We start from the raw sequence: 27,272 nt of genomic DNA on the forward strand, positions 1-27,272 counted from the left end.
CCTATGAAACTACCACTGGCATTTTTCACAGAACTTGAACAAAAAATCTCACAATTTGTATGGAAACACAAAAGACCCCGAATAGCCAAAGCAATCTTGAGAACGAAAAATGGAGCTGGAGGAATCAGGCTTCCTGACTTCAGACTATACTACAAAGCTACAGTAATCAAGACAGTATGGTACTGGCACAAAAACAGAAAGATAGATCCATGGAACAGGATAGAAAGCCCAGAGATAAACCCACGCACATATGGTCACCTTATCTTTGACAAAGGAGGCAGAAATGTACAGTGGAGAAAGGACAGCCTATTCAATAAGTGGTGCTGGGAAAACTGGACAGCTACATGTAAAAGTATGAGATTAGATCACTCCCTAACACCATACACAAAAATAAGCTCAAAATGGATTAAAGACCTAAATGTAAGGCCAGAAACTATCAAACTCTTAGAGGAAAACATAGGCAGAACACTCTATGACATAAATCACAGCAAGGTCCTTTTTGACCCACCTCCTAGAGAAATGGAAATAAAAACAAAAGTAAACAAATGGGACCTAATGAAACTTCAAAGCTTTTGCGCAGCAAAGGAAACCATAAAGAAGACCAAAAGACATCCCTCAGAATGGGAGAAAATATTTGCAAATGAAGCAACTGACAAAGGATTAATCTCCAAAATTTATAAGCAGCTCATGCAGCTTAATAACAAAAAAACAAACAACCCAATCCAAAAATGGGCAGAAGACCTAAATAGACATTTCTCCAAAGAAGATATACAGAGTGCCAACAAACACATGAAAGAATGCTCAACATCACTAATCATTAGAGAAATGCAAATCAAAACTACAATGAGATATCATCTCACACCAGTCAGAATGGCCATCATCAAAAAATCTAGAAACAATAAATGCTGGAGAGGGTGTGGAGAAAAGGGAACCCTCTTACACTGTTGGTGGGAATGTAAATTGATACAGCCACTGTGGAGAACAGTATGGAGGTTCCTTAAAAAGCTACAAATAGAACTACCATATGACCCAGCAATCCCACTACTGGGCATATACCCTGAGAAAACCATAATTCAAAAAGAGACATGTACCAAAATGTTCATTGCAGCTCTATTTACAATAGCCCAGAGATGGAAACAACCTAAGTGTCCATCATCGGATGAATGGATAAAGAAGATGTGGCACATATATACAATGGAATATTACTCAGCCATAAAAAGAGACGAAATTGAGCTATTTGTAATGAGGTGGATAGACCTAGAGTCTGTCATACAGAGTGAAGTAAGTCAGAAAGAGAGAGACAAATACCGTATGCTAATACATATATATGGAATTTAAGAAAAAAAAAATGTCATGAAAAACCTAGGGGTGAAACAGGAATAAAGACACAGACTTACTAGAGAATGGACTTGAGGCTATGGGGAGGGGGAAGGGTAAACGGTGACAAAGCGATAAAGAGGCATGGACATATATACACTACCAAACGTAAGGTAGATAGCTAGTGGGAAGCAGCTGCATAGCACAGGGAGATCAGCTCGGTGCTTTGTGACCGCCTGGAGGGGTGGGATAGGGAGGGTGGGAGGGAGGGAGACGCAAGCGGGAAGAGATATGGGAACATATGTATATATATAAATGATTCATTTTGATGTGAAGCTGAAACTAACATACCATTGTAAAGCAACTATACTCCAATAAAGATGTTTTAAAAAAAAAAAAAAAAATGTATGAGAGATTCTGTTTCTCCACTTCCTTACCAGAATATAGTAGTATTATTTTAGCCATTCTTGTGGGCAGATAATAATATTACTTTTTGTTGTTGTAGTTGTTTGTTATCTTTTGTTTTGCATTTTCCTGATGAGAAAATGATACTGAACATTTTGTGTGTGTATATGCTCATTGGCCATTTATATACATTTAGTCTTTTCTGAGGTGTCTGTGCAACTCTTTAACCCATTTTTTAATTGGTTTGTCTTTGTGTTAATGAATTGTAAGACTTCATGTACTATGGATAAGGACCTCTGAGATTATATATGTGTGTGTGTATGTATACATTTATTTATTTCAGATCTTCTGTGTTACTGTTTTTTTGTCTAGTTGTTTTATTACTTATTTGATAAATATTTATGATTGAGGATTTGTTTATTTCTCCCTTTACTTTTGTCAGTTTTTGCTTCATCTGGTTTGAAGCTTTTTTATTAGGTGCATGTACATTTACAGTCATTATATCTTGCTAATGCATTGACTTTTTTATTAACATGAAATGATCCTCTTTGACCCCTGTAATACTTTTTTTTCTTGAATTCCACTTTGTGTGATGTTAGTATAGCTACTTCAGTTTTATGAAAATGTTTTCAAAGATGGGAAATGATAGAGAACATCTGTATGATGACATGAGAAAGTTTATCATGTAGAAGGAGGGGGCAGTGAAATAGTGGGGGAGAAGGCACTACCCTATGAGCAAAGCCCTCAAGGCAAGAAATAGTATCCAAAGCTGGATCACTCTATCTGTGGTTTGAGGTGGGAAGAAGGAAAGGATGGTTGCAGATACAAGTAAGTTTTTTAGAGTTGGCCATACCTTAAATCTATTTAAAAATCTAGCAATAGGCACACAGCTTATAGTGTGCCAGCAACCACTAATCAAATGTGGTTTCAGTTTTTATTATCAGTACATGAGTGTGGTAGTTCAAGTGTTGGCTGACTTTTCGGATAATTGTGGTTAATCTGTTATTAGTAAATTGGCTATATGGAACATCCTTAGGCTCTGGGACTGTGGCCCTTACGTTAATGTCCTGAATATCCCTTGCTCTGAAAAATTTTCATTGTATACTGTCTGGTTTTCTGGAATGGTCTACAAATTGAGCTTATTCTTCAGTGTGGTCCAGCATATTGAAGTGTGTCTCAAGGATGTGAAATTCATTTTGCTACAGATGGTGTGATGTGAAGGAATCTGAGGTCAGGTACTGCAGCTAAGTCTCTATACATGTAAAAACTTCAAATACAAATAATCTTTATTTGACATGCGCTCTACATCCATGAGCATGTTGTTTAAACTTTTTAGGTTGTTTTCTTTCCTGAATGATGTTAACATTCTTGCTTTGATTCCATGTCAGAAATGGTTGTGATTCTAAAAGGGGAATGATCTTTGATTCATGGAAACAGGTGGAAATTATTACTAGTAGGCTTCTACTATGAATAAAAATACAAAGAATTATCTTTCAAAAGAACCCCACTTTGAGCATTTCTAAGGAGACTTCAGCTTTGTTCTTTACTAGGATTGAAGAACTGGCCACATTCCTCAGATGCAGGGGAGTACCGTCTAGTCTACCTCCTTGCTACAGCGATGGATTCAGGACTGGGCATGTGACCAAAATCAACCCCAGAAGCCTAGTCCCGGGATTTTTTTGCAGAGCACCTGGGCAAGAATTTCTCTCTTTTTTCCCACTGTGGTCTGTAAGAGGATGGGATATATTCTGAAGCTCCTGGAATCCTTCTTGACACACGAAGAGAGAGGCTGCCCTGGTTTTGGAGCTAATATTGAGGAAATCTGAGAGCGCCCCGCCGGCCCCCTATCACTCCCTCCCTCTGCAAATATCAGATGGGCCTCTCAATATGATCAGATTGACTCAGTTATGTAAGCTAATCAGTTACTTGTGTAAGCTAATCAGCCAATTCAAGTTATTCTGTCTCTTGCAGTTAAAACACTCATTATTAATACATTGAGTATGTTTTAGAGACTTAAGTCAAAATACAATAAAGAGTAAGGTTAAGAGAAAAGCAGTCACTGAGTACAAAGTTACATGTAAATGTATATATTCTTTCACTAAATCTCAGTAATTGTCTATTCTTTCCATGAACTCTGTTCTTGGAAGTTCTTCTGTCTAGTTCTTCTCTCTCTTGGGAACTCTCCCCTAGGGCTTACCCAGGTTTCCTTCTATCCACCCTCTTGCCTGACTTTATTTGTTCCTGAGTTTCGGAACTTGGTGTGATATTCTGCCAAATTCTCTTCCCCACCTCTGCTCATTTCTAGCATCAAAGTACATAATACCTTGCTACGGAGATTATTCTAGTTGGAATCTGCTGTGTTCTGTGAATTGTCTCTCCTCTAGGGGAAGTATGCCTGCTTCTTACTCTCTTTGGTGACTAGGCACAGAGGCTTGGTTGTATCAGGGTGAAGTTGTGGTTAGTTAGTTTCTTGTGGTGGCCGTGCAGAAAAGGAGAGAGGGCATGTGTTACAAGACACCCATAATTCTGTTTCAAGTCCCGTGATCCCTTCGGAACAGTGTCCAGAGACCCTAAAGCCAGACTCATTAGACGTCTGCACTCTTCCTCTCCTTCAGTCCAGGCCTGCTCTGCACAGAGGGCTCCTTGACAGATACCGATCATTTCTCCAAGAGCCCTGTTTCCTTTCTTTCTTAAAATATTTTTTAAAAAGAATCAAACAATTTAACAAGGGAGTTATATGGTTTTCCTTACTGTACTCACAGAGAAATGGACAAAGGGAGACAGATCCTGCTGTTCTAAGTTGCTAGAAGCCTGTTTTTTTTTTTATTTTTTATTTTATTTATTTATTTATTTTTTTTTTTGCTGTACGCGGGCCTCTCCCTGTTGTGGCCTCTCCCGTTGCGGAGCACAGGCTCCGGACGCGCAGGCTCAGCGGCCATGGCTCACGGGCCCAGCCGCTCCGCGGCATGTGGGATCTTCCCGGACCGGGGCACGAACCCGCGTCCCCTGCATCAGCAGGCGGACTCTCAACCACTGCGCCACCAGGGAAGCCCTAGAAGCCTGTTTTTGAGTTGATGTGATCTAAGCCAGGAAAGAGTTTGCGGTGGCCTGTGAATGGTGTATAATGGAAGGAACTGGCAGATAAGATTAAAATGGTTAAAAAAGGTCAGTGGGCATTGAGAAGGTCAAGGTCTTTGAATGATAAGCCAAAGCACAGAGAATTAGTTTCTCCAGGGAAGAGAAATCCATCAAAAATTTTGAGTAAAAAGGTAGTTTAATCAGATCTTTTTTTTTTCTGGAAGTTTGTAGGATGGTCCTGAGAATACCAGGGAATTTGTGGAAATATAAGAGCTCTTGTAAAAAGACAAGTGAAGGATTTGGTGAAGCAGTATGTTTGGCAGTAGAAAGAGTCAAATATGGTTGTGAGGTTTTGAGTTTGAAAGGCCTGGAAGAAAGTGGTCATGGTGTTAATAAAAAAGAGAACAGGAAGGGGAGGTGCTTTGAGGGGAAGGACTAGAGTGGTGTTTGATGGTTTGAGTTTAAGGTGATAGTAGCACATTAGGATGGAATTGTGTCGGAGACATTGTGTTAGGTGCTATATCAAGTATTGGCAATATAACAGTGAATAAACAGGAGAAAAAGTCCCCACTTTCATGGAGCTTGTGTTTCACTGGGGAAGACTTAATAATGTAAATAAAATACCACGCTCAATAGTGGTAGGTACTGAAGAGGAAAAATAAGTAAAATAAGGGAGATATGAATTTGGGGGTGGGTTGAGATTTTAAATAGGGTGACCAAAGAAGGCTGCCTTGAGGAGGTGACTTTGAGTAAGAACTGAAGGAAGTGAGGGAGCTGTCCTTGGGAAGATCTTGGGGAACAGTGAATACATGCCTAACGTGTTCAAGGGATAGCAAAGATGCTGAGGTGGGGCATAGTTGGAGATGAAGTCAGCAGGATCACAGGGTGGGGGCAGAGATCAGGTAGGGCCTGTGCATCAGTCAGGGTGGCCATGGTGGCGATGAAGATAGAGCGATAGGATGAGCTGATGGATGTAATTGGGGGGTGGGGGGGGGAGGGAGGGAGGAATTGATCCGTTGATAAGGATAACAAGATTTTGGGCCTGAATAACTGGGAAGAATGGGGACAGTTTGTTCTACTCCTGTTAACTAAATAAAAGGCACTCTTGGATTAAACTACCATAGGCAAACAAAGTTCCCAATTAACATATATACCTTTAAGAACGTCTGTAATATGTCTTTAAAATGATAGTATCCATGATCATGTTTTAAAATGAAAGAAGCTTATTGGCAAGCCTTGTCGGGAACTCCCTGTGGAAATATCAATTGCTTTTCTTGGCTCCAAGGTTATTTCCTGAACAGTGTATTATACTTTGTCCCAAGCATGCCATTAAGGGATTTGAAAGTTTGTTAAAACATGTGTGGCAAGTGAGTACTGTCACTTAAGCCCAGCCAGAGAAGCCAGGAAACGAAAAGCGGCTCCTAGGTAGACTTCATGACATGCATTAGCTCTGAATCAGAGGCTCAGGTAGTGGGATAGGCAGGGCATTATCTCCTGTGCACAAAGCCTTCAGCTGACACTGTTGTAAACAGCCCTTTCAGCAGAAAGTGCCTGTGGACATAGGCATATGTAAATCTCTTTGGAGAAGCTCCATTTTACCAAGTTGACAGCAACCCCTGCCCCAGGGGAATGTCATAGAATTTATTTGCTTGGAACAGAATTTTCCAGTGCTAATATAGACTTGTTGTCTTTATGAGATTTAAAATAGCACTCTTCAAAGATGGCTTTTATGTTCAAGGAAGGGTTTTTTATATCAGTACACAGGGAGACTATGAAATGTTTCATGCTTGGAGTTTGGGAATGTTACGTGGCGTTTTTATTTACGATTCCATTTAAATTGGTTACAGGTACTTTTGCTCCCCAGTTTTGAAATACATTATATTAATTATAAAAGGAGGGAGAAGAAAAAAACTAATTGAGTTTTAAAGTGACCGGTTTCTTGACTCTGTTGAGTTTGAGTTGCTCTTTGCAGTTGATCTGATTTACAGCTCAGTGTAGACATCCCCCCACGCGCCTTCTAAGGGACAGATTGGTACTTCACACTCTGCAGAAATCAGGAAACATCCCTGGAAGCTGTGCTCACATTTTGGCTTTCTCGTCTTCAGGCATTCATGATTTTTCTAGCTAAAAATGTTTTAAATTGGTGACAGTGAACTTTATGGTTACATTTGGGTCCATATTGAAACTGGAGTTATAATTTAAATATGAAGGTCTAGAATTATTTTAGGAAAATGCATTTATTTAAATGTCTTCCAGTTTTATTCATTTGCATGCGTACTTATATTTGCTTCTTATGGTGATAAGTTTCAACTCTGATAAAATAACTGGTGGCTCGTCCCTGGTTTCCAGACAGTGTAGTAGTGGAGGGCAGTGCAGTTATCATGCAGTATCATGTAGATAAGCATCTGAATTTAGCTGGCTCTTGCTGCTTGGTAGTTATTTATTTCTTGTAATTTTTTTAGAATTCTTCTTTTACAGCCAATTCAAGTCTTTCTCATTTTCGTCAGAAGAAGAGAAAAGGAAACTAATATTTATTGAGCATGTTTTATATGCCAAGCATTTTGGGAGCCTCTGGAGAATATAAAAAATGAATGTGGTATGGTTTGCTGTCTGGTGGAAGAGAGAAATATGTAAACAAATAAATGGAATATAACTTGATCAACAAACTGATAATGAATCAATAGGTAAGGAATAGCAGTGAACAAAGGAAGGAAACAACCATTTCTTAAGAGATGGGGGAGTTTAGTCAGAGAAGCAGTCACAGAAGAGCTGGATCTTGAATTTTGATTATTTGCCAGGCAGGCAAAAGATGCAGAGGTGTTTCATGCAGTGGGTGTTGGCGGGAGATGTACATGCAAAGCTCACTCTGAATCTGTTTGCAGGAAATCTCCCATACGCGTGTCCAGGACTGAGAGCTGGACTTAGAGCCCTGGATCTGTGGTCATGTCACAGCTCTGCTATTTAGTAGCTCTGGGATTGTGACATGTCTGAACCTGTTTTTTCCTGTGAGATGGAGATAATTATTCTCCTGTGTATCACCCAGGGTGGTTGTGTAGATCAAATTAGTTAATGTGTGTAAAGCACAGGGAAGATAGTGCAATATGAATGTGAAGAGTGATAATGGAAGTCTTAGTGTTTAACGTGTTCATAATTATATTTAAATTCTCTCTGCTTCACTAACTCCTGTTCCTTGTGTGTTCCTTTTCTCAGTGCTCTGTTCTCAGCTTCTGTTTTCAGAGAAGCTTTGCCTTTGCTGAACCATTGTGGTTAACTTCCTAATCTGGATTTCTGTCCTCCAATACACTCTTCCCATCTCCTGATCTACATTTCCAGCTACCACCTGGATGTTCCCCATCACCTTGGACTTCCCGGTTCTAAAGACTAAATTTGTTTCCTTCTATACAGATTCACTTACAACTTTGTTCCTGGCACCTGTGCTAAGAGCTTTTCATATATTATCTCAGTTCCACAATAATCTTATGATATTGGGTACTCTTGTCCCCATTTTAAATATAGTGAAACTGAGGTTCAAAGAGATTACATAGCTTTGCCAAAGTGGCATAGCTACTAAGCAGCAGAGCCATGATGCAAACCCAGGTGTGTTGACTACAGTTCCTTCTCTTAACCACTTTTCCCTACTTCTCACTTTACTAACTTTACAGTAAAGACCAGACTCATTAACTTGGCATTCGGTGCTCTTCATGTTTGCTTCTTCATCCTCTTTTCTCACTCCTACTGTACATTTTCACTACTACTTGCCTTTCCTGAGGGAAAATTTGTATTTTCTTATCTCCTTGCTTTTGCATATGTGTCCTTTCCCATCTTAGTCTCCTTTTCCTGTGTTCACCTATCAAAATCCTGAGGGATGCAGGGCAGTGTAGTGGAATAAGCCAGGGCGGGAGTTGAGTAGATCTGTTTTCTGCTTTCCCTCACAGTCTTGATCTGTTTCACAAAGGGCTGGACCAGTTTACATTTATACCAGCAAAGTGTCGCGGTACATTCTTGCTGACATTTGGTATTGTCAGGATTTTTAGTTTTTGCCTGCCTGTGGGTTTGTGGTGATATCTCATTGTGGTTTTAATTTGCATTTCTCTGATGACAAACGAGGCTGAGCAGCTTTCCATCTTCTTTGTTTATTTGGCAGTAAAGAGCCACTATTTTGTTAAGTGCCTTTAAGCCTTTTCCCCATTTCTCTGTTGGATTGTCTTTCATTGATCTATAGCAGCTCTTTATATATTCTGGATTTGAGTACTTCTATGGCTTATCTTTTTAAATTTCTTTTACATTATTTTAGGATAAAAGGAAAAATTTACTTTTAATGGAGTTGAATTTATCATTATCTTCTTTCATGGCAGTGCTTTTTGGTTATGTTTAAAATGTATTTCCCTATATATTTTCTCAAATATTATTTTCTAAAATTCTGCCAGCCTTTTAGATTAGCGTCTTCCTTAGACATTTTCCATTCACATGGTTGCATCATGTCTCTGATTTAGCAAGTGTTCTTGTCTTCGAATTAGGGATATTCTAAAAGGCATTTTGCTATTCCTTTGCTAACACAGGGTTCCCCTTAAAGTACAGAAGTCATGCTACACCCACTCTCCTTTTCCAAAAGGTGTATCTCTTCTTCTCTGTGTCTCAGAGCTCAAGATTCTGGGCGTAGGCCTATTTCTTTCAGTGGTAAGCTTCTAATAGCCTCCTCTCAATTTCATCCCTAACGGTTTTCAGGGTTCCTCCCAAGTACTACTGAAGAGGCCACATTACTGCTCTCCGCCCGCCAGAGATTGCAGCCTGTTGGAGAAAGGGGATCACCTTTTCCCTTCATTACACTGCCACACCACTCTGTCGCCCAATTTCACCTTCCAAAAGGAGACAATAGGTAGATTACAGATGTATCCATGGTAAAACTAACTTCAGGGTATATCTGACAAACATTTCTGTGTGTGTGTGTGTGTGTTTGTATTTGCATTTTCACTGTTTATTTTTATTAGCAGGTTATGTGATGCTCATCCTATCCCGTTCATGCAACAAGACTTGAGAGTGAAAAAGTTCTGTGTGCCCCAGCGATTTGGTTCCCTCACTGATCTGTTTCTGTCCTGTCCTCCAGAGACTAGACTAAATCTCCAAGGGAGAAATAATCCCAGTTGCAGCGTGCACTCAGAATAATAAGTGCAGTCAGCTGCCTCTCTCTCAGGTCTGTGGAGGAAACCAGAGGAAGTTTTAAAGTCCTCAGTTAACCAGGTCAGTAATATATCCATTCTCCTGAGGCCTCCCTCCTTTCACTCCGAGCCCAGAGCTCTCCAAAATACTGACCAACCTGAACTGGTAGCCTCCAGCACCAGACTTTTTACTCCCCTTACTCTTAAATTCTTATAGAGTACTTTCTGTCTACTTGTAGATGTGCATTTTTCTGTGGAGGAAGGAGTTATAGCTTTCTTCTGATTCTCAGCAGGATCTGCTAAACTTCAAAACTGAGAACCACTGAGCTAGACTTTTCAACTCTTTCAAGGTCAGTCCCACAGAAGAAGGCCCCTTACTTTACAGATCCAGGGAAAATTGGGCTTCTGCTTTCTAATCCACATATTCGTGTGTCTGGAAACTGTGCTGAAAACTCTCTTGCATCCTGATAGTCTTTTATATTCCTTTTTTCATTTTTCTACCCTTTTATCCATCAAATAATGTTTATTCATCAAATATTGAGCACCTAGATTGATTATGCAAGTTGCCATAGAATATACAGAGAGATATTATTGATGAGCAAACAGCCTTAACAGATGAGGTAAATCACATACATAGATACCACTAGCGTAGTGAAAAAAATGAGAAGTGCCGTAGAAGAGGTGTGTATAAATTGCTTTGGGACTTTAGAAAAGGAAGAAATTACTCTGGTCTGGGGCAGGTAGCAGGGCATGAGGAGGACCTGAGAAGACTATGTGGTGGATTCTGGGTTATAGAAAATCCAAGGCATTTGGACTAGGTCTTGAGAGATGGGTAGAGTTTAGATGTGTGGAAATGTTAGATGCAGTATGCCGTCTCTGGTTCTTTATTCATTCAGATGAGACTTGAGTATATAATGTGACTTCATGGAGTTTATACTTATCAGGGAAGATAGACTCTGAACAGGTCATTTCCTACTTAATTGCTGTTCATTCATTCAACATATATTTGAGTGAGTACTAAATGCTATTCCTAACTCTTAGAATATAGCAGTGAATAAAATGGCCTCTGTGCTTATGAAACCCACATCCTAGTTGGGAGACAGAAAGTATATAATATATTGTCAGGTAAGTATATAATATATTATCAGGTAGTGATAAGTGCAGTGATGAGAAATAAAGCAGGGTAAGAAATAGAGTCATAACAGCGAGGTGGGGCTGTTTTAGTTAATGTGATCAGGGAATGCCTCTCTGAGAGGAGGATATTTGAGCAGAGACCTAACCAAAATGAAGAGAGCAATCCCTGTGAATAGCTGGGCAAAGAGTTTTCCAGATAGAGGGAACAGCAATTGTAAAAATCTCAAGATGGAAGATTTTAGTATTCTATGAATAGCGAGAAGAACTCTAGGATTGGAGTGTAATTTGCAGAGGAAGAAGTTGTAGAAAATGAGAATGCAAAAATAGATATGGGCCAGATTTGACAACACCTTGTGGCATGGTGATGAAAGGATGTTGGGAAGCTATTGCGAGAATGACATGATCTGATTTGTTTTAAAAAGATCACTCAAAGGCTTCCCTGGTGGCGCAGTGGTTAAGAATCCACCTGCCAGTGCAGGGGACATGGGTTTGAGCCCTGGTCTGGGAAGATCCCACATGCCGTGGAGCACCTAAACCTGTGTGCCACAACTACTGAAGCCTGTGCACCACAACTGCTGAAGCCCGCGTGCCTAGAACCAGTGCTCTGCAACAAGAGAAGCTGCCGCAATGAGGAGCCTGTGCACCGCAATGAAGAGTAGCCCCCACTTGCCGCAACTAGAGAAAGTCCGCCCGCAGCAACGAAGACCCAACGCAGCCAAAAAAAAAAAAAAAAAAAGATCACTCTAGTTCCTTTGGTCCAAAATAGAATTCAGGAGACCAGTTATTACAGTAGTTCTGCAAGGAGATAAAGGTTGCTTGGATTTTTATAGTAACAGTGGAAATGGCAAGAAGATATATTTTACAGGAAGTCTCTCTTGATAATTGGATGTGGGGTGTGAGAAGGAGAGAGTCAAGGGTGATGCCCCAGTTTGGTGCCATCTGCCGAGAGAGGCAGTGCTGGGAGAGGAATGGGTTCTGGTGGGGACCAAGGGTTCTCCTGTTTGAGGCGCCAGCTGACATCCAAATGAAGATGTCAAGTAGGCAATTGGATATGTGTCTGGAATTTGGGGGAAGGGTTGAGGCGAGGCATTTAATTTTTGGAGTTAATAGCATATAGAGATATTTAAAGCCATGAGACTGGATGAAATCATCTAGGGAGTGAGTGTAAATGGATCCTCTCCCTAGTGGTGTTTAACATCTTCCTCTGTTACCTATATCAGGTCAGATTTAAGTTCAAGTTAGGGGAAAATACTTCACAGATGGTGGTATTTACTTCCTAATTATAGTACATACACCAGTATAGTATTTACTTCCTAATTATAGTACATCAGGAAGTACTTTGGTTCTTTCTCTTTTTATGATATTTGTATTAATCAGTGGGTTCAGGTATTGTTGCTCTGGTCCATCCATTATAAAACTCCGTCCCCATCAGCATTTTGCAACCATTGATGGTCATCTTCTGCATCCATCATTTCAGTAGGGATATCAGAATGGTGATAATGAAAGTCTTTAAGTCATTCCTTCTTAGTTAGCTGAAACTCTTCTATAAAGAAGAATTTTACCTCATCAACTGTTTGGCTAACCTGAGGTACATTTTATCTAGGAAAAGTAGGATAAATGTTTAGAATTTTCTGAGGTTGACCAGAGAGAGCCCTTTCATGATGATTCCTGAGTCCTTTAGATGAGGCTCTAGTAGCCTGTGATAGCTTGCTTGTTTTTCCCATATGACAAGATCTTCCAGGTTCTTTTTTTTTTTTTAGTTTGTTTGATTGTTTGTTTATTTGTTTGTGGCTGCATGTAGTTGTGGCGAGTGGGGGCTACCCTTTGTTGTGGTGCGCGGGCTTCTCATTGCTGTGGCTTCTCTTGTTATGGTGCGCGGGCTTCTCATTGCTGTGGCTTCTCTTGTTGTGGAGCACGGGCTCGAGGCACGCGGGCTTCAGCAGCTGTGGTGCACGGGCTTAGTTCCTCCGCGGCATGTGGGATCTTCCCGGACCAGGGATCGAAACTGTGTCCCCTGCATTGGCAGGCGGATTCTTTTTTTTTTTCTATACACTTAAAATTTTTAATCCAGTACATTTTTATTCAACATTATGGCTGACATTTCATTAAGAATGAAAATGGCCGTAGCATCCTATAGCTCCAATAACTTTCAGTGCTTTAGTGATTTTTCTTTTTATTTATTTATTTATTTTTTAACATCTTTATTGGAGTAAAAAATATGGAACGCTTCACGAGTTTGCGTGTCATCCTTGTGCAGGGGCCATGCTAATCTTCTCTGTATCGTTCCAATTTTAGTATATGTGCTGCTGAAGCGAGCGTGGCAGGCGGATTCTTAACCACTGTGCCACCAGGGAAGTCCCCAGTTTCATCTTGTTTGTTTCCTTTTCTAAACTTGGGTTAGCCATTTCTCGTAGGAGTTCCACAACCCTCATTCTTAACCAATATGTGATATGGAACGGTTCTAGAGTGCCTGTTGCATCCAATGACTTTAAGGTGATCTTTTTTCCCCATAACATTTATTTTATTCTTGTTTGTACTGCGATAACAAAAATAGAATGAAAATACTTTAAAAATGCAATGTATTAATTTATATTTTAATTATACAGTTTTGAATGACTTGATTTATTCATTAAACCCTGCTACCATACAGCATTCTCTGCTTTAGTAACTCAAAAGTGAATTTAGTGCCTAAAACACTAATTCTTGAGTATAGGTAATCTAAACCATGGAGATTATCATAAAATCAGAACTGGGTTGGTTTTGAAATGTGCTGTACAGTTAAGCTCGCTGTACTCTGGTCATTGCTTTCTACTGTGCTCTTTTTCCCATTGACTTTTCCTTGAACCTTTGTATGTGTAAGCCAAAGCGTAATTCTTAATATGTAGGTAGGTAGAATCATGGTGATTACAGAATTCTCTTTTTATTTTACTCACACACATATACATACATACAAAGACTACCTTTCACTGTGGGATAGTTGAGCCTTCAATTTTTTTTTTTTTTTTGCGGTACACCGGCCTCTCACAGTTGTGGCCTCTTCCGTTGTGGAGCACAGGCTCCGGACACGCAGGCTCAGCGGCCATGGCTCACGGGCCTAGCCGCTCCGCAGCATGTGGGATCTTCCCGGACCGGGGCACGAACCCGTGTCCCCTGCATCGGCAGGCGGACTCTCAACCACTGCGCCACCAGGGAAGCCCAAGCCTTCAAATTTTATAAAGTCAGAATTCTGGTTACCCTCTAATATTTTCTCCTTGGTCTGTGGGAACCAAATCCTTTCTGAAACCGTTAGCAGAAGAAATAAATACATAATAGAAAGTAAAGGCCTGGAACCTTTGTTTAACATCTTTCCAGAAGACTGCACTTTACCTCATATTCTAACTGTAGCATGTCAGTTGTTTTCTTTCACCCCTGCCCCCAGCTCTCTTCTTTCTGAGATAAAGTTTGTATGGGATGACACGTAAAAAAGAACAGTAGACCAGCGATTGTGTTGTAGCCACCGTGCTTTAGACGTAGGGTATGCACATGTACCTCCTGCCTGTGCTTTGGGCTGTTCTGACAGTGCCCAAGGTTGTGTTAATTCTTTGAGGATGGTCAAGGGCAGATCTTCCTAAATGTTATTGAATTTGCTCGGCACATTTAAGGAAATTGAATGGATTTGCTGATTTGAGTGATGTCAGATTTCTTTTTCTTCTCTAATTTGTCAGTGAATTCTGTTTTTTGAATGATATATTTTGGGTCAGGTATGAAACCAGGATTCGTGTTTCAAGGCAGAAGTGCAGGAGAGCTGGTTTTGTAATTGTATATTAATCTAAAACTTAGCTGTTGCTTCACTCTTTATGTTCTCATGCAGGAAGGGGCCTAAGGGGAATCTTTTTAGAGATTTCTGGCTTAGCCAATTGAACTTTTTCTTAACTGTTAAAGAAAAGGAGCCTTGTTTGTTTGGAAATAATGAACAAATGTGGAAATAATGAACAAATTAATGAATGAACAAATGAATAAATCAGTGAGTCTGACAAGAGTCAGATTCCTGTTATCACATTTTCATGAAGTCATATTTTAAAACTTTGGGTATGTACTTTTAGAGTCTGTGTTCTGATTGTGTGAATATCTTTGTAATCTTTTACTTTGATTTTCTGGGTGGATATTATAATATTCATTGGGGACAGTTATGTTAATTGGAATCTGTGACATTATAATGTTTGGAGAAAGATTTCTTTTAATAACCTTTTGTGCGTTGTATAAAATGAAGATCTTTCATTAAGCATGATCTTTGTGTGATCTAATTTGAATGTTAATCTGGTTTGTTGAAAGCAGGCATCTAATTTGAAACCCCAGAGTTAAAGTTAGAAAAATATTGGACTTCTCAATTATAAGCACATAGAGAAACTGCTAGAAGCTCACTCACTTCATTCAGATCTCTGCTCAAATGTCGCTTCATCCAGGAGGCATCCTCCCTAACCACCCTACTGGTAAACTAGCCTCAGTTTCCAATAACCAGCATTTTCATATTATATATTTTTTTCACTAGCACTTACCATTATTAGACTTTTGATTGTGTGCACCGCTGCATCCTTGCCACCTAGAACAGTGCCTTACACCGTGAAAGTTACTCCGTACGATTTGTTGAGTGAGTAAATTGTTCACCATCTGTCTCCTCACTATAAAATGTAGGCCTCATGAGGGTGCCTGGCATGAGGCTGGCCTTCCAGCATTTGTTTGAAAGAACGAAACGAGTGTGCTACCAATAGTGATCCAATTCAAATACACACACACGTATGTATGATCACATCTTGATTATATGTTTAAATTGCACATAGATTTCTCATCCAGAAATAGATTATTAGAAGGATATGGTGTTCTAAGTAACATTTAGAACCTACAAAATCTGCTGTCTTTTTTCTAATGTAGATGGGCAGATTTACATATAGGGTCACCTTTTTTTTTTTTCAGTGACTAAATAACACTGGTGTATGTTAATATTGTGCCCATAGAAATCAAAGGGTACTGTCATGAGTGTCATGTGACTAACTCACTGAATGGATTAGTAGTGGATTCTTTTCTCCTATTTGCTTCATTTTTGTTAAATTGAAAATTTTTGACATATTGTGTAATGCTCATTCTTATTTCTAGTGTAAATGTCTATCAGTTGTGTGCTTTCTATACTGATCTCAGGCCTCAAAATGGAGAATTAAGGGTTTATATTTTTTATGGGAACATTTTATAAACTCTTGTTCACACTTAATTTTTTTTCTGTTTCATCTTACATTCTTGTGGTTTCATTTGGGAACACAGTGACAAACTATGTTGAGTTCTTTTATCATTTCCCAGCATACTAGTTGGTCCCATGTGATGGACACTTTGTGAAGCAGTGTGGTACTTCTGGTATTCAGGGCCTTTGTGGGAGAGAGGATGAAAATATACATCAGAAAAATAGAAGTGGATGTAGCATTAATCTTGGGCATCTTGAAGAGCTGGATTGATTGTAAGGTAATCTGTGCATCTGGAAAATAAAGATGCTTTGTCAAACTACATGGTGAGTGTCCAGTGCTTCTGAATGTGCAGTTTTTTCCTTAGGAAAGAAAAATGAAAAAAGAAAAATCTGCACTTTCCCATTTTTCCCTCCAGTGATTTAGCAGAACTTTTCTCTTTTCTTCAGGTAATTAAACCAGAGAGCAATGACAAAGAAACAGAAGGTGCCTATGAATCAGATCTCCCTGAGGAGCTCTGTGGAAGCCATCTCCTGCAACAGTCCCTGAAAGGCTATAATGACAGTCCTGATGTCATTATAGAGGCTCAGTTTGATGACAGTGACTCAGAAGATGGACATGGCAACATGCAGAATGCTCTGGTTGATGGTGTTAAGAAACTCTCAGTTTGTGTTCATGAAAAAGGTGAGTTCCGGACTGATCTCCGACGTTTTATTTTAGTAGATTGTTTTAAGTATTGGAATTCTCTCTGTGCTACAGAATTAATCACACAATACAGTTGGTATCTTTCCAGTTTCTAACCTGTGGCAGCTTTTAGGAAAGGGGGATCTTTGACAGGCTTCCAGCTGCTGTTTGTGAGGAGGGGACAAATGCTGCTGGTGATTTGTGTGGTCAGTGGTTGCTGTTGTCATTTCCTAATGGGTTTTGCATTGTGTTGATAGCTAACCTTGAAATTTCCTGTGATGAGCCCAATCCCACCCTGTGGTTGATATGAACATAATTAAACCAAACTAAAATCCTTCCAAAGAAAGCACTTCGTTTTACCCTGGATTTTGCTTTAATTTTAACTTGGTACATTTCATCCTCAGTGGTGAATAGATCACCTTAAATTTGATAAGTAGATTATCTTTACAAAGTGTTTTGATTGTAAGCTTTTAAAAAAGCCAGTCTTGGGGCTTCCCGGGTGGCGCAGTAGTTGAGAATCTGCCTGCTAATGCAGGGGACACGGGTTCGAGCCCTGGTCTGGGAGGATCCCACATGCCGCGGAGCAGCTAGGCCCGTGAGCCACAACTACTGAGCCTGCACGTCTGGAGCCTGTGCTCTGCAACGAGAGGCCGCGATAGTGAGAGGCCCGCGCACCGCGATGAAGAGTGGCCCCCGCTTCCCACAACTAGAGAAAGCCCTCGCACAGAAACGAAGACCCAACACAGCAAAAATAAATAAATTAAACTCCGGCCCCCAACATCTTCAAAAAAAAAAAAAAAAAAAGAAGCCAGTCTTATTTTCTCTGATCAAAATTTAAGCCATGGGTCCCCTGGATACTGAAAAAAGCAATTGCAAGCACATAGGCGAAGAGCTGTGACCAAGGGCCCTACCTGACTGCAGTCTGGAAAACTTAAGGGAAAGTAGCAATGAAAATTGGAATATTTCTAGGAGGTTTTAAGTGCAGGGAATATGTTTTCTAGCCAGATTGATTTTTATGTATGTTATGAAATGGAAAATATTGACCTGGTTAGGCCAACTAGATTATGAGGGTTTTTTTATCAGGAAGAAGTTTCTGGCACAGTCCCCACGAAAGGCTAGAAGAAATGCCAGATTACTAAAGGAGGATGTTCAGCAGACACCCTGTGATAGGGACTGGTGAGCACAGTTCTCTGACATCCTGAAGAAAGCTGGAGGTGATTTCAGGAAGTGACTGCATAAGGATCACTCTGTGTCTTCACTGCTGATGAGGTAGTGATCTCGGGCAGCGAGCACTTTCTAAAAGCATGTGTCACTTTCTGGTGCCAAGTGCTACTCATTCAGAAGGACTTCCCGACTTTGAAATTCTATCTGAATGAAGAGGCTACTGCTTCCTCACTGCCCCACCTCACTGCTGACCTGAGGGCACCCAGGTTCTTTTGTTTTTGTGGCCTGCTTAGATAACTAGTGGTTCCACTGTTCAGGGCGCAGCCAATGTCATTTGGATGTTATTCCTTGAAAATTCCTTCTTCTGATGTTTCTTCTTTCTTCCTTTAAAAACAGTTTAATAACCAGGACCCTAAATAGCCAAATCCTCATCTGCAAGGTCACCAAGGGAGAGAGATATTTGAAGGACAAAGCCAGGGGAAGGAGTACTTTAAAACTTACTGGGTATTTGGCCCAACACTACTTTGTGGAAACCTAGCTCAGGTGATTGAACTTGGAAGACCTCAGCAGCCTCTTTCCTCTAGGTTCCAAGTTGAAGGGATGAGATGCTTCAGTTTCTCATTAGTGATTGGTACCAATACAAGGGCAAGGAAATATTGATGGATGGAAGTGATGGCAGAATTGATGCCCAGGGTGGATATTAATAATTCACTTTATCCTTTGTTTGGGAAATTCTGATGCCAGACGTACTCTTGATTTGTCCTCTGTTGTAATTTTCCTCCATCTCTGTTGCAGGTAAGTGTCACTGAGTGCTTTACAAGTCCACCGTATGCAGTTTTTTCCCTTACTGTTTTTATGGTCTTCGTATGCTACTGTTATTTATATTGCTTCCTTACTGGCCCTGACTGAAGGAACAGCCTTAATCCTTCCCTCAGAATCTGGTACCAATTTCTCTTTCCTGCTAGCCTCTAAATAGAGAGTTTTGAAACCACATGGCTGTTTCTCATTTCTTGCCCTCTTGATATTTAGGAAAATTGCAATTTGCTTTTTTAAAAATCATGGTGTTTTTAAGGATATTTCAACCAGCTTCTCTTCTCTGGATAATATAAAATCTGGTTACAAGTTAGGATGTTAGTTCTTTTTGCACCATTTAAGGGTTTGAAATTTGTTATTAAAACAAACCATAACCTTAAGAACATCATAAACTTTTCCTAAGACTTCTAGAAAGGTTCATTGCTTTGTGTTGTAATTGCAAATGGATTATTAATCCTAGTTCACACCTGTGTGCAAAAGAGTGATTTTTGTTTGAATATCATGTTTCTTTTACCCAAAGCAAACATGACATATTACATATGTCTACTTAGTATATCCCTTTTTGCCCGGGAAACATTCGTATCTTTACCATAACTACCAATTTCTCTGGTAATTGAGCAGGTAACCACAGCTGTATGCAGCAAATGCCTATCATTGCATTCAGAGAAAAGTTTCTCCGGGCATCTCAGACCTACACAATAGTTTCTTCTAGGAAGACCACATGGATCTGGATCATCCTCAGACCTTGAGAGAATAGGCCAAAGACCTGGGCCCCTTTTGTAGGTCCAGCCCCACAGCCTCCCAAGGCTGAGCTTTTGCCACTTCCCAGGCAATGGCATTGTTGTCAGCATAGAAAACTGCCATCTGTGTCAAGACTGGGGACAACCCAAATAAATATTCTTTGGTATCGAGTATTTGAATAACGATTGCCTGATTAGCAAACTCCAAAGGATAAAAAAACATCATGACTAATTGGTACAGTAGCTCTTTATCATACATCTTTGGGAACTTTAAGAACAGTTTTGGCCATCTGAGTCTTGGCGATGCTGACCTAATCAGGTTGTGATGTACTTTTCCTGTTCTCTACCTTAGTAGGGTCTGTCAGAGATCTTGTTCAGCTTTCTGGTCTGGAGAGAAGCTTCTGCCAGTACCCTGATGACTGAACATGGGTTTGAATGTAGAGTCGGTGACCCTCTAAGTTCTCACTTTTGTCTCTGGCCACCTTCAGCTCTTTTTTTGAAGGGAGAATCCACATGGAATCCTTGTTCCCTTCCGAGGTTTGAATCGATCTATTACTGCGCCTCCTGGGGCCTGCCCAAGTCAACCTTAGGAGTCAGGAAGAGCCCTTTTTTTCGCACTTAAAATTCATCTCCTTCCAGCAACAGGCCTATTCATTGCCTAGGTTTAAGCTCGCTTTCCTTGGATAAAAAGTAACCGTATTTCCCTTTGGCTGAGAAAAGCAGATCCGTATGATTATTCTCCTGTGATACTTTGGGGTTACTGAAATGCCAAGAACCCGTACTCCTGACTGTCTAGAAACCCTTCTTTCTCCGAGCTAATTTTTTTCATTTCCTTTCTGCTAGTGTTTCCAGATTCTGAGATCAAATCTTTCTTATGTTTTTGTTTCCTAGCTCTCCACTGTGTATAATGATGATTAATATAATTAGAAGACAGTTATGTTTGCTTCAGAAATTATATTAAAAATTAAATATAAGGCAGTTTCCCATCAACCACAATTTTTGGGCAATGTTTTGTGCCAGTGTTTTAAAGTATTTTTTTGTTTTTAAAAAAGAGTAAAGCCTTGTCCAGACCTATGTTAGAAGGATACAGTGGGAATTTTTGCTTCCCTGTCTTTTATTTATTTATTTTTAGCTGCGTTGGGTCTTCGTTGCTGCACGCGGGCTTTCTCTAGTTGTGGCGAGTGGGGGCTGCTCTTTGTTGCAGTGCGCGGGCTTCTTGTTGCGGTGGCTTCTCTCGTTGCCGAGCACAGGCTCTAGGCGCGCAGGCTTCAGTAGTTGTGGCACGTGGGCTCAGTAGTCGTGGCTCACGGGCTTAGTTGCTCCGCGGCATGTGGGATCTTCCCGGACCAGGGTTCGAACCCGTGTCCCCTGCATTGGCAGGCGGATTCTTAACCACTGCACCACCAGGGAAGCCCTTCCCTGTCTTTTAGACTGAGTGGGTGATGCATTCATATCATGTGTGATTCAGGTAGAGACAGATGGTCAGGACCTCCAATGTCTAAGACCTGTGCTAGACCAGCCATTCCTCCCTGTGAAGTCCATTATGGTTTATTACAGGATATTGAATATAGTTCCCTGGGCTAATACAACAGGACGTTGTTGTTTATCCATTCTGTATAAAATAGTTTGCATCTGCTAATCCCAAACTCCCAATCCTTCCCTCCCTTCCCCTACCTCCCCCTTGGCAACCGCAAGTCTGCTCTTTATGTCTGTGAGTCTGTTTCTGTTTCGTGGAAGTTCATTTATGTCATATTTTAGATTCCACATATAAATGATGTCCTATGGTATTTGTCTTTCTCTTTCTGATTTACTTCGCTTAGTATGATAATCTCTAGGTCCATCATGTTGCTGCAAATGGCATTATTTCACTCTTTTTTATGTCTGAGTAGTATTCCATTGTGTGTGTATGTGTGTGTGCATACCACATCTTTTATATCCATTCATCTGTCGATGGACATTTAGGTTGCTTCCATGTCTTGGCTATTGTAAATAGTGCTGCTATGAAAATAGAGGTGCATGTATCTTTTTGAATTATAGTTTTGTCTGGAATATGCTCAGGAATGGGATTGCTGGATCATATGGCAACTCTTTTAGTTTTTTAAGCAGCCTCCATAGTGTTCTCCATAGCAGCTGTACCTATTTACATTCCCACCAGCAGTGCAGGAGGGTTCCCTTTTCTCCACACCCATGAAGCTTCTTTTACCTTCTCATTCCTGCCAATAGTTAGAATTATTCAGCTTTCTAGTTTTTTATACTCTAGAGATTAAGTTCTGTAAATTGCCTTTTCATATTGTTTGCCCATTGTTCCATCATAGTTACTGTTCTGTTGTTGATTTGCAGGCAGTTCTTATCTATTCTCTATAATAATCCCTTTTCCACTTTAGGCATCACAAATATCTTCTACCATTCTGTCCTTTAGTCATTTGTCTATTAACTTTATGGTGTTTTTCACTGAACAAAAATTCTTAATTTTTCTGTGATAAAATTAATCATATACTTTATGGGTTTTTTTTTTTAGTTTTTTGCATATTCCTAGGTCACATAGATGTTTTCTCATACAGTCTTTTATTAACTCCACAGTTTTGCCTTTTGCTGAACTTCATAAAGCTGATTCTTTATTGATTGAGAGTATCATTTGGTTTCTCTCCTTTAAATGTATTTTTGTTATTGAACGATCCTTGAATTCCTAGGATAACTCCTACTTAATCCCAATATATTATTATTTTTTAAGTACAATATTGGATTTACTTAGGTAATATATAGTGTAGGATTTTTTTGTATCATGTTAAACGGAGCTATCATTTTCTTATCATTATCTGGTTTTTACAGTCAAGATTATATTAGCTTCATAAAATGTCCTGGTCATTTTTTTTTTAAATTTTTATTGGAGTATAGTTGCTTTACAATGTTGTGTTACTTTCTGCTGTACAGCAAAGTGAATCAGTTATACGTATACGTTTATCCCCTCTTTTTTAGATTTCCTTCCCATTTAGGTCACCACAGAGCATTGAGTAGAGTTCCCTGTGCTGTACAGTAGGTTCTCATTTATCTATTTTATACATAGTAGTATATATATGTCAATCCCAATCTCCCAATTCATCCCACCACCACCCCTTTCCCCTTGATATCCGTAAGTTTGTTCTCTACATCTGTGTCTCTATTTCTGCTTTGCAAATAAATTCGTCTGTACTGACGGTTTACTATTTTCCCAGAATAGCTTGTATAAGACAGGAGTTACATTGTAAAGCATACTCCAATAAAAGTTAATTAAAAAAAACAGGAATTAAGTCTTCCTTAAAATTTGGTAGACCTCATTGTAAAATTTTCTGCACCTGCTGTTTTTCAGAAGGCGAGATCTTTGCTCTTTCAGTCTCTTTTATACTGATTGGTCTGTTCAGTCTCTCTTTTTGATGCCAATTTTGGCATAACTGAAGGACAATTTATCCATTTGAATTTATGATCACATAGATATTCCTAATACTCATTAATATTCTTTAATTATTAAAATGACTCCTTGTGTTGGTATTTTTGCCTCCCTTTTCGTTCTGTATTTTAATTGTTTGACTCTTCTCTTTTTTCTTAACTCTTGCTTGCCAAAGATCTATCTTATTAATGTTTTCAAGGAACATGATTTTTGGTTGTGTTATTTTTCTGTTTATTGTTGATGATGTTGTTCTGTATATCATTGATGTTTGCCCTTATCTTAGTTATTTATTCCTTACTTGGGGGCGTTGCTTTTTTGTCCTTTTCCCAACTTCTTGAGTTGAATGTGTCTTTTCGACTTCTCTTGTTCCTTTGAAATATTTTTAAAGCTATAAAATTCCCTCTAAATACTTCTTTTGCCATACCTAGGATATACCTAGGTATATTTTTGTATACATGCATACCCAGATATGTATTTACACATAGTAATCACTGATACTTATTGAACATTTACTGTGTGCTAGGCCCTAAGTACTTTATAATTATTCCTCATGACATTTAATTATTTAATTCTTATAGCATATCCAGTATATGTTCTGCCTATGTTCTCTTCTAGGAGTTTTATGGTTTTGGATCTTACCTTTAGGTCTTTAATCCATTTTGAATTTATTTTTGTATATGGTTTGAGGAAATGTTGTCATCTCATTCTTTTACATGTGGCTGTCCAGTGTTCCCCGCACTACTTACTGAAGGACTGTCTTTTATCCATTGTATATTCTTGCCTCCTTTATCATAGATTAATTGATCATAGGTGCATGGGTTTACTTCTGAGCTCTCTGTTCTGTTCCATTGATCTATATGTCTGTTTTTGTGCCAGTACCGTGCTGTTTTGATTACTGTAGATTTGTAGTATAGTCTGAAGTCAGCGAGGGTGGTACCTTCAGCTTTATATTCTTTTTTTTCCCAAGATCGCTTTGGCAATTGAGGGTCTTAAAGTCTGTGGTTCAGTATACAATTCAGGATTATTTGTTTTAGTTCTGTGAAAAATGTCATGGGTATTTTAATAGGAATTGCATTAAATCTGTAGATTGCTTTGGTTAGTCTGGCCATTTTAACAATACTAATTCTTCTAATCCAAGAGCGTGGAATATCTTTTCATTTCTTTGTATCACCTTCTACTTTCCTTCATCAGTGTTTTATAGTTTTCACAGTATAGGTCTTTAATCTCTTTGTTTAAGTGTATTCCTAGATATTTTATTCTTTTTGATGAGATTTTGAATGGCATTGGTATTTTTTTTCTTTCTCTTTCTGATAGTTCATTATTCGAATATAGAAAAGCAACAGATTTCTGTATATTAATCTTGTATCCTGTAACATTACTGAATTCACTTATTAGTTGTAATAGTTTTTTTTTGAGACATTCAAGTTTTCTGTATATAGTAGCAATATCGTCTGCAAATAGTGACAATTTTACTTTTTCCCTTCCAATCTGGATGCCTTTTGTTTCTCTTTCTTGTCTGATTGCTGTGGCCAGGACTTCCAATACTGTGTTAAATAGAAGTGGCGAGAGTGGGCATACTTGTCTTGTTCCTGATTTTAGAGGAAAGGCTGTCAGCTTTTCACCATTGGGTATGATGTTAGCTGTGAATTTGTCATAAATGGCCTTTATTATGTAGATATATGTTCCCTCTCTACCACCTTTGATGAGAGTTTTTATCATGAATGGATATGGAATTTCATCAACTACTTTTTCTGTGTCTATTAAGATGATTATGTGATTTTTATCATTTTTGTTAATGTGCTGTACCACATTGATTTGCAAATATTGAACCATCCTTGTGTCCTTGGAATACATCCCACTTGATTATGCTGTATGATCCTTTGTATATATTGTTGGATTTGGTTTGCTAATATTTTGTTGAGAATTTTTGCATCTATGTTCATCAAAGATATTGGCTTGTAATTTTTTTTTTTTTTTTTTTTGTAGTGTCTTTGGTTTTGGTATCAGGGTAATGGTGGCCTCACTGAGTGAATTTGGGAGCGCTCTGTCCTCTTCAATTTTTGGAATAGTTTGAGGAGGATAGGTATTAGCACTTCTTCATATGTTTGGTAGAATTCCCCTATGAAGCCATCCGGTCCTGGGCTTTTGTTGGCTGTGAATTTTTTAAATTACAAATTCAATTTCACTACTAGTGATCAGTCTATTCATATTGTCTGTTTGTTCTTGATTTAGTCTTGGCAGGTTGTATGTTTCTAGAAATTTGTCTGTTTCTTCGAGGTTATCCAGTTTGTTGGTGTATAACTGTTTGTAGTATTTCCTTATGATTTTTTGTATCTCTGTGGTATTGGTTGTTATTGCTCCTCTTTCATTTCTAATTTTGTTTATTTGGGTTCTCTCTCATTTCTTCTTGGTGAGTCTGGCTAGAGGGTTATCAGTTTTGTTTGTGTTTTCAGAAAACTAGCTCTTGGTTTCATTGATCTTTTCTGTTGTTTTTTTGGTCTCTATTTAATTTCCTCTCTGATCTTTATTATTTCTTTCCCACTGCTGACTTTGGGTTTTGTTTGTTCTTCTTTTTAGATGGTAGGTTAGGTTGTTTATTTCAGATTATTCTTGTTTCTTGAGGAAGGCCTTTATCACTCTAAACTTCCCTCTTAGAACTGCTTTTGCTGCATCCCATAGAGTTTGTGTTTCCGTTTTCTTTTGTCTCGAGGTATTTTCTGATTTCCCCATTGACCCATGTTGTTTAGTGTTTACATGTTTGTGCTTTTCCCATTTTTCTTTCTGTAATTGACTTGTAGTTTCATACTGTTGTGGTTGGGAAAAATGCTTGTTGTAATTTCTGTGCTCTTAAATTTGTTGAGACTTGTTTTGTGGCATAGCATGTGATTTATCCTGGAGAGTATTCCTTGTGTTCTTGAAAAGAATTTGTATTCTGCTGCAAACAACTTTATTTAAACCTGTGATTCTCAAGTTATTTGGTCTCAGGACACTTCTTTGTTCTTAAGAATTATTGAAGACTCCAAAATGCTTTTGTGTATGTAGGTTATATCTATCAATATTTCTGTATTTAAAATTAAAACAAAGAAAGCCTTAAAATATTGCAAAATAAGTGTACTTACTTCTAGTTGTGTTTCTGTGTACATTTAAGGAGAACTTCAGATTTTAAAATAATGATTTATTGGGCATCAGTGAGGTTAATGATGTATAGTAGATAAAACCATAGTCAAAATACTGAGGAGAAAAATGGAATTAACTTCTAAAATATACTTGTTTGTACTTTAAATTGATAATCTTAGAAAATTCTAGAAAACACAAGAATACATAAGCACACATTCTATTGTTCATTAGAGCAGGGATTAGCAAAGGTATTCTGTAAAGGACCACATAGTAAATATTTCCAGCTTTGTGGGATACACCAGAGACAGAGACTTCTGTGTCACAACTACTCAACTCTGTTTTTGTAGCCTGAAAGTGGCTGTGGAGAATATGTAAATGAGTGGACATGGCTGGATTTGGCCTGTGGGCCAGTTTAGTTTGCTGACCTCTACTTTACAGACATGAGAAAATGAGAGTGAAAGGGACAAATAATGTCTTAGTATTATTATGAAAAGAGTCTTGACCTTGTGGGCCTTTGGCAGGATCTCAAACCACACTTGGAGAACCACTGGTTTAAGCTACTGAAATTGATAGTTGATGCTGAACAAGACTTTAATGAATGTTTTAATTATTTACTGTTAGGAAATGCAACACGCTAATTAAAATAGTTTGGGTAAAAATCTGTTGCCTCAATTTTTGCTCAATTGTGGGGTCTTTTTTGGGGACTGTGCCCTGTTTTGCTGTTTTGACTATAGTATGGTCTATGTATGTCTTAGTTTATCAAACCTATTCACAATGTGAATTTTGAATCTTACATCTTCTTAATATGTTTAATAGTTTATATATAGCATTATTGCACATTAGAAAAAACTTGAGTATTAGAAAAAAAACATTGAGTATTTTGTGTTCTTTAGTATTAATTTGAAAGGAATTTTTTCCAGCAATTTCCTACATGTAATTGTTGATATATAAGAAAGCTTTTGGGGTTGTTTTGTGTATCTTTAAACTGGATACCTTAATGAATGCTCTTATTATTTCCAATAATTTTCTAGTT

At 38.8% G+C, this 27,272-nt stretch overlaps 1 protein-coding gene and 1 non-coding gene across 12 annotated transcripts in view; one reads left to right on the forward strand and one right to left on the reverse strand.

Moving 5' to 3' along the window:
* The window catches only part of DIS3L2 (DIS3 like 3'-5' exoribonuclease 2), a 378,320-nt gene that overhangs the window by 111,139 nt on the left and 239,909 nt on the right, over nucleotides 1–27,272 (forward strand). For all 11 annotated transcript variants that reach the window (XR_004482498.2, XR_004482501.2, XM_004262593.4 and 8 more), the window contains exon 6: nucleotides 16,747–16,981. Coding sequence is in view for 9 of the 11 variants with exons in the window: in XM_004262593.4 (XP_004262641.1) it covers nucleotides 16,747–16,981 (235 nt within the window). In the remaining 2 variants the exon portion in view is untranslated. The remainder of the gene's footprint in view (nucleotides 1–16,746; nucleotides 16,982–27,272) is intronic.
* On the reverse strand, nucleotides 13,303–13,405 carry LOC117201921 (U6 spliceosomal RNA). The gene has a single exon (XR_004484072.1). It is a non-coding gene; the product is annotated as a U6 spliceosomal RNA (small nuclear RNA).

This window comes from Orcinus orca, chromosome 7 (assembly GCF_937001465.1).
Source record: "Orcinus orca chromosome 7, mOrcOrc1.1, whole genome shotgun sequence".
In the NCBI taxonomy this organism is placed as follows: Eukaryota; Metazoa; Chordata; class Mammalia; order Artiodactyla; family Delphinidae; genus Orcinus; species Orcinus orca.